General features: G+C 27.2%; 2 protein-coding genes across 8 annotated transcripts in view; one reads left to right on the forward strand and one right to left on the reverse strand.

Annotated features, from left to right (window-relative positions):
• Positions 1 to 8,395, forward strand: part of LOC108754712 — a 68,212-nt gene that overhangs the window by 8,457 nt on the left and 51,360 nt on the right. The gene's annotated exons all lie outside the window — the stretch shown is intronic.
• The window catches only part of LOC108754709 (solute carrier family 26 member 6-like), a 16,894-nt gene that overhangs the window by 3,526 nt on the left and 4,973 nt on the right, over positions 1 to 8,395 (reverse strand). For 6 of the 7 annotated variants that reach the window (XM_018497214.1, XM_018497215.1, XM_018497218.1 and 3 more), the window contains 6 exons: positions 4,381 to 4,494; positions 3,083 to 3,244; positions 2,550 to 2,660; positions 2,146 to 2,321; positions 1,493 to 1,660; positions 98 to 202 (listed from right to left, as the gene is read on the reverse strand). In XM_018497214.1, the coding sequence (XP_018352716.1) occupies positions 98 to 202; positions 1,493 to 1,660; positions 2,146 to 2,321; positions 2,550 to 2,660; positions 3,083 to 3,244; positions 4,381 to 4,494 (836 nt within the window). Of the gene's footprint in view, positions 1 to 97; positions 203 to 1,492; positions 1,661 to 2,145; positions 2,322 to 2,549; positions 2,661 to 3,082; positions 3,245 to 4,380; positions 4,495 to 6,042; positions 6,245 to 8,395 lie in introns of those variants that run through there. The other variant, XM_018497216.1, reaches the window with a different exon arrangement.

Here is an 8,395-nt window from a genome sequence, read left to right on the forward strand (position 1 = left end):
AAGATGCCCAAAGAGAATGATATACGCAGAGATCGGATACTTTTGACCTCGTATGTTTATTTGCAAAGCATAATTAACTTTAACTAGCATAACAAACCTTAAGAACTTCGTTGTTAAAAATAAGAGCTAATATAGTGATGCAAGATAATATCACAGCCGTTATGTTGATGTTGTTAATACTATTGAAAATATCTACATAAGTCTGAAAAAGTAAATAAAGAGTTAATATAAATCGGAACGAAAAAAAAAATATATACATATACAATATATATATAAATTTAAGTAAATTAAGTAACTTTACTCAATATGATCCCACCTAAGCGTTAATTTTTGCTGACGATAAGTCCAACATTAAAAATCGGTGGTTAGATTAAAAATATATGAGAAATATTTCTGAATAGTAATTGAGATATTTTTAATATTTACACGATTTAAAATTGAATAAAAATTTAACTATTCATATAACTATCTAAGTAAATCATATTGGGTACTGAATCTATCCAATATTTTCTTACTTATACTCAAAATAAATTTACACAAGTTTACACAAGTAAATTTAAAAAATTTCAGTAAATAAATTTACTATTTTTATCTTAAAGAGATATTAAATCTTTACGTAGATAAATTAAATGTGATATTATAAATACAAATATACTAAATATATTAAAATGTATTAAATTAATATTTTTAATAAAATAAAATTTTACCGTGGCAAAATCTCCCGTGGTAAATATCAGAATGGAGCCATGTAAGAAAGAGATAGCGATTCGTATTACAAAGTACATGGAAATATTTGAAGAAAACGAATATGAAAGCATTGTTAAAATACGTTATGTGCTACTGGTTTTACGTTTTATATTTGTGTTGACTTACAGAAGTATGCAACAGAGATATATGACATAAGTGTACATAACAGAAAATCGTTAAATACGCATGTGTACTTTTTTTCGTGAAAGTTCAATTGATGCACGATTAATGTTTTAAGTTTTTCCTTAAAAAATTAATGCAACGGATAAAACAATATATTTTGTGCATATATGTATAATTTTCATTTTGGTTTTACTATATTGCGTATCTTCCAGCAGTAATAATATAATCAATGTTCGAAAGTATCAAAATTAAAAAATGTATTATTTGAAATTGTTTTAATCTATATCCTTCTTAATCCGCCTTTATACCGTCAAAAATAACGAGATGTCATAGAGCGCGACGCAAATATTAACCCTGACCTTTTGCAATATCGCGTAATCTTTACATACATTACATAACACCTTCTTGATGCTTAAATTATAATTTGATTGCACGAGGATATCTACAGGAAGCGTTTACCATAGCAACCTAAATGTTTGGTATATGCAAACGTTTTGTTTGATGACGATAGGAAAAAGAAAGAAAAAGAAGGAGTAGTATATCGGAAACGATTTGTCCTAGAAAAAGAAGAGTCGACTAATATTTGCAATGTTAAACAAAACTTAATTGTTATCGTACTCACGAGAATAAGCTTGAACGCACCCTTGCGCCTTGGTAGATCGCTCAGTCCAAAGAGATCTCTTATTTGCGATGTAAATACGTGTATTGCCGCTGAAGTCGTGAATCCGCTCACGAGACTGTCCGCGAGGAGAGATGAGATTATACCCAAACGCAGCACGTACATTCCTAACTAGACGAGAGATTTTGAATGATATCTCGCGAGAAGTCAAGAGAGCGAAACTACTGCACGAATTTGCACTAGCAAATGGAAACGATAATTAAAACGGATCAATTGATGGAAAATAGTAAATACGTAGTATCTTAAATTAAGCGTGCCTTAAAAACGTTATACAAAAAGAAATTGAAATATGAAATAAAAAGTAAATGAATATAAAACGGACGCCGAGCGTTATTCATGCAGGAAAATTAATCAACTCCAATCGATTAAAAATAATTTCGAGGAGCACAAGCAAACATTTTTACATCTAAAAATAAATGCAATGAAATTGAAATTTAATTGTCTACATATATGAACTTTTTAACGATATTTTATTGAAAAGAAAAGAAAAATTATTCAAGTAAAAAGTAAAGAAATCAGAAAAAGATATGTCGAAGAGCATTGTAATCCTCGTAGTAAGCATCATAACGACGGTGAGTTGTATACAATGTAGTTACCTGTATAATGGCAACTGTGAACGTAACTACGGTTGCAACTTCCACAGGCGAATATTGATGGTTTACGTCGGAAATTAAGGTGCCGTTCTCGACTGACGTGTTATTTGTCAAAACTGCAGGATTACTGTACGTCGTAATAACTTTGCCAGTCATCATGCAGACAAGCGCAAACGTACCTTAACAAAAAACGGCAATCCTACTTAATTATTAGACTTCTTAAATTAAGCGGCAACCAAATATATAATATCTGAATAAAGTTAGTGCGAAACTACGCTAATTTTAACAAATCGTTAGCTTCCTATACGGATTATATCCTCATAAAGCATGTTTGTTTTTTTTTTCTTTCGTACATTACATAATACAATACTTTTCTTAAAAATAAAATCTACGTTTGGCGTGCATACCCATAGAATTGTGTCTGGATGTTCCAAGAAAAAAATACACCAAAACCGGAAAGAAAGCCATGTATATACCAATAATAGGCGGAACGTTACCCAATATTGCATATGCCATACCTAAAAAGATATAATATTCATTTAATATATTATCAATTTTAATATATTCCTAGAGACTAAAATATCTATATTAAATTTTAAATAGGACAATATTCATATTTTTAACCCATTTTTATACATAATTTCATAAATATAGTACCATTTATAGAAAATCAATTTTCTATGTCATGATGTCTCAAGTTACGTTATTCTAATTATAATCTATGAATATGTACTATAATCTATGAAATATCACGTCCAATTAGGTATTTTAGTACTCCACATTTATCTTCAACCTTCATTTATTCAGCTGAATAAATTCTTTTCTCTCTCTCTCTCTCTCTCTCTCTCTCTATCTATCTCTATCTATTAATTTTTTCCTTTCTTTTGTCTATTATTTAATTTATCGCATATTAATGATCTAAAAATTTAATGCAACATACCTTGTGGAATATGCATAACAGCCACAGTAATTCCAGCAACAATATCTCCTAAGATATTATTCTTCCAATCATACGACGAAAACCAGTCAATTAGAGGTATTGTTTTTTTTAAAAATGCAACTGGTTTGATATTTTTGCATTGTTTCGACATCTCATTGCTAACTAAAATCATAAATTTTATACATATGTGTGTGCGTAATAATACATATACATACATATATACAAAGAATATTAAAGAGTTCAAGATTTAAAAAGGAGATTATTGTAATCACTATTTTTGTATAAAAAATTTTCAATTAAGAAATTTTTAATAATCAAAATTTTTCATCAAAGATGAAATAATTTTCTTTTTTAATAATTTGCTGGCTAATTTTTACATTAATTTGTATAATTTTTTTTATATAAATTAATTTTTTTAATTATTTTGCACATAAAACTATTATAGTCATTATTGAAAAGTAAATGTTTGATTAGAGGTATTTCGTGTATATCTGAAATATTTTTTTTTATACACACAACACACATACACACATATTCCGATATACATATGAGATATGAAATCTCTTATAAATTATTCATGTACAACTTAACTTCTCAAAGAAGCACATTTTCAATGATTTAACCTTGATATTTTTATATGTAGGTATAGAATAACGAGAGAGAAAAATCGATTTATGCAAAATGAGGCAAATAGTGTTACTAAAAATTGCTCCTATCTCTTAATCTGATTAATTTTTCGATTAGATATTTTTTCTTTAGCTGAACGAGTATTATCTGCATTATTTAAGTATTTTGCTTAAGTAAATTAGATAATAAAAAAACCTATCACAATATATACATCCTTATCTCGTAAAAATGTCGATTGTAAAAAGTAAAAATAAAGCTTTATCTTTTTAATTATATAAAACAGGCTTTAAAAGAATTCACTATTTACGATATTTTATCATTTATCATTTAAAGCGTATTTGATTTTATTCTTCAAAAATATTGCAATAATAAAATTATACGGATTAATTCCATAAGTTTAAACTCTCAGTCTTCTCAAAGAGATTCAACATCGTTTAGCTTTTTTAGAAGACGGCCTTCAGATGGAATCTTATCTTGTTCAACCGATTTATTAACTTCATTAACCGGTTCCAGTATTGACGTAAAATATTTACAACCAATATTTCGAGCAGATTATCGCGTGGAGAAGCGGTCTCCCATGAAAACATGTGAGTCGAAGTAAAAGGCAAATGTGGTGAAAGGAAAATAAGCGATCTATCTTAAGTGATACTCGAATAGATCTCGACACTTACGGATTCTCTTGGGTTTTACGTATTTGCACAAGTGATTAAGTTCGTCTTGCTGGTAGACTGGTCGTCTGACCATCAATTCCGGGCCAGTCGTCGACATATCGTCACTCAAATAGTCTGCGAACAAGTAACAATTGGGTGAGATCACACTTTGCGCGAGTATGTGTATATATGTGCGCGCATTATTACGTATTTTTGTCAAATTCCAATTAATAAATTACTGTGTTTGTTCATCGTCATTAAACGACGCGCCCAAAAATTTCGATTAGTTCCGATTCTCGTAACTGAAACATATGTTTTTAGTTGGGCAATTTAAGAGCATATGGAATATTTTCTATCGTAGTACTAAAAGTAAATTATAAAATTAAATAATGAATTTAAAACATGAAATTTTAATACAGAGAACTATTAAATAAGGAATTTGTTTACCAAAAATAGGATTCATTATACACATATATGTATAATAGTAGATATAACTAAAAAAATTTCTGGCTAAATAAACAAAACTATAATATCAGAAAAATTAAAATATGATCTCCAAGTTACGCGAGTTAAATGAAAAACACTTGTTTTTATATGTATGTGCATACGAAAAGGACGATTTTAAGAATTTAAAAAATTTAGCCAGATACAGATCTGAAAATAATTTTATCGAGTCATCAAAATAATTATGTAGGATGATCCAACTGGTTGCTAGAAACTTTTTATAGCATTACTCATCATGTTTGAAATTTTGATGATACAAAATTATTTCCAGATCTGTATCTATTTAAATTTTTATATACTTCAGCAAAAATCATTCTTTCCTTGTACATATTTACACATACTGTGTCCGATATGTATATATTGTGCTTACGTATATTATCGAAGTATACGTATTTTATCGAAGTGACATAATCATGTAATTGCCCAAAAAGGTCATGCGAGTGCAATTTATTAATCTCATAAATATATAAGTCAATATATGATAAGTCAATGAAATTTTCTATCAGGTTAAAATATCAGGTAAGCAAATTTCGTTTAGTCAATGTAAACCGAAACAAATATTTTGAAGAGATTAGATTCGCATACCTGGCGTTGTTAAAAAAAAATTAATCGAATAAACGATAATATAGTTGAATAATATTATATGATACATGGCTGTGGGATTCAATCATTTAATAAGTTATTTCGATAAATATTTGAGGCAACTGTTTTTGGAAAAATTAAATCGTAATGCACGGATTTTATCAAATGGTATTATCAACGGTAATACTTACTAAATATTTGTAAAGATAAAATTATGTTTAGTAATAATTATCTCAATATTTAGTTGAAACTTCACTCAATATTTGATAGCTATGACTAGACTTTTTTTCAGTGTCGAAATAATTAAAAACAAATTTTTTCATGAAATGAATAATTAATATTGGTCATTTTTAAAAATATTGTTCGGATAAATTTTTGAAACTTCTTTAAAAAAGAACTATTATTAATAATTTTTGCACTAAATACTGTATATATTAGCCAAAGGCAGATGAATTAAGATCTGAATATAAGTCTGCTTGTTTACAATTAATTTAATATGGCGGCATTCTAATAACTGACAATAATAATTGTTGCGATCAAATCAGTTGGAGATTGTAATTATTAGTATTTCTATCTTTATTCTTTCACAAACTATACCTGTTGACATCATTAAAATGTCTCTCCCGCGGTATTGAAATTCTGCGATTATTCACTGTTCTGTCTACTTGTGATGTCTGTCTCGCGATAAGCGTAAGAACTTCCACGGACTAAGAAGATCTGATAACTAAGCGCATGCTTGTAACGATACTGGTATAGATACTAGCAATTGGACGATATCCTAATTAAATATTTTCAATGCAACGGAGATAATTTTAAACAAATATAATACGTGCGTATGCCATCGGATACACACGGTTTACTTTTAAGACTTTTTTATTGGGGGTTTCTGTCGACCGCTAATTGGTCTTTGCGATAATGAATTAGCGAATCATAATCGCGGCGAAATTGATATTACATTAATAGAGATATAGTAGAAATATAAGTAGAGAGATAAGTCATCAAATAATTCTATGTATGTACATACACTGATAGAGAACAAAATAGTTTTGATAACTATAAATTGATAACTCTAACATTTAAGTATCTGCAATTAGTTTTACAAAATAATAAGAATTAAAAGTACTGAATAAAAATATTATATCTAAAAATACTATAAAAATATATTCACGTCAACAGAGAGTATTTGTGAACTATTGAAATAGTGACTCAATTATAATATAAATATAATTATATAAATTCAATTATATAACATAAATATAATTATATAAACTTTGTGCAAATAAGATAGAACCATAATATTTTCTAATTTAGATAAAATATATTTTTGAAATAAAGTATACTGTCATAATAAATAACTAATTAGCTATTATCGAGATAATTAAAAAAAAAAACATTTTAAAACTCATTACTAAAATTGCTCACTCGTGAATAGTACGCGGCATTACTACGAGAGGGATGCAACGCAATGTAATTTTTTCTAACAAGAAAAAAACCTAGCACACAATAATAAAAGACTCAGCATTGTAAAATTTCCACTGACTTTTCATTATTTTAATGAAATAGTTTCTTGAATATGAGTATTTTAGGTTTATCGAAGACGAAAATAAATAAGATGTACATCTCAATAGTTCATCTTTTCAGTTCTATACAAAAATTATAATATTTGAAAAACTTATATACGTGTGTATATGTGTGTGTCTAAAAATATATTTATATATATACGTATATAGAAATTTAGGGATAATAATAGCGTCTCAAATATGTATTATAAATGTAAGAATAATAAATAAATTGAACAAACTAAAAAAATATAGTAATATTAATCATTTGTAGTAAATGATTAATTCTATTTTTTTAGTTCTTAAGAAGTACTTATTGTTCTTATTACAACTTATAATACATAGTTGAGTTATTTGTTCTCAAATTTCTAGTTGCTAATATGATTTCTTTGTCTGGTTGTAAGTGTACAGTAGCGAGAAGGAAGAGTATCTGATTAGCTAATCAGAAAACGTCACATGATGTTGGCTGTAACTTTATACATGCACAAATTATCCATAGATACATAGTTATCTTCTTATTTATTTCTTTATCATAATTAGTTACATTATCAATTGTGCTATAGAACAATATAATACGTAGTTTCGAATGTCCATTCAAATAATGCGTCTAACAATAAGTTTCAGCAAGAAATTGAAGCATGTAGAAGAATTTACTTAATATACATTTCGTTAAATTAAGTTTTTGCATTGATGATCTTATTTTTCTAATATCTCGGTTACAACAATTAATTTTTGATAAAAATAATGAGGATAGAATAAAAAATATGATTAAGATAAATGTGCATTAATAAATAGCGATTTTTTTGCAAAATATCCTGAAAAGATTTTTATATCTTATAATATTTTTAAGAATTTTCCACATTTTGAATTTCTAAAAAATATAAAAATTTCTAAAAAATATCTTAAATACCTCCAAATTTTATAAATTTTTCTTCAAAAAATATATAAAATGGAAAATTTTATGATATTTTAGAATTTATGTATACAATTTTTTAAAAAAGATATAGACTTTTTTATTTCTTTTTTTTTTGGTACTCCTAGAATTTTGAATTGTATATGAAGAAAACTTTGAACTTTTTCTTAATCGTATAGCAGAAGTTACATAAATGGACACTTTATTAAAAATTTGGCATAGATAATTCGGACCTAGAAGTATATTATGAGTTTTTATTTATGAGTTTTTCACTAATATTTTAAATTAATTATTCTAATAAAAAATAGTTTTATTTTTAAAAAACGTATTTCTTTATAGATATTTTTTTTTAATTAACACTTTATATAATATTATCTTAGAGAGAGAGGGAAGGAAGGAGAGGGAGAGGGAGGGAGAGAGGGAGAGAGGAGAGAGAGAGAGGGGAGAGAGAGAGAGAGAGAGAGAGAGAGAGAGAGAG

This window comes from Trachymyrmex septentrionalis, unplaced genomic scaffold (genome assembly GCF_001594115.1).
Source record: "Trachymyrmex septentrionalis isolate Tsep2-gDNA-1 unplaced genomic scaffold, Tsep1.0 scaffold80, whole genome shotgun sequence".
Taxonomy (NCBI): Eukaryota; Metazoa; Arthropoda; class Insecta; order Hymenoptera; family Formicidae; genus Trachymyrmex; species Trachymyrmex septentrionalis.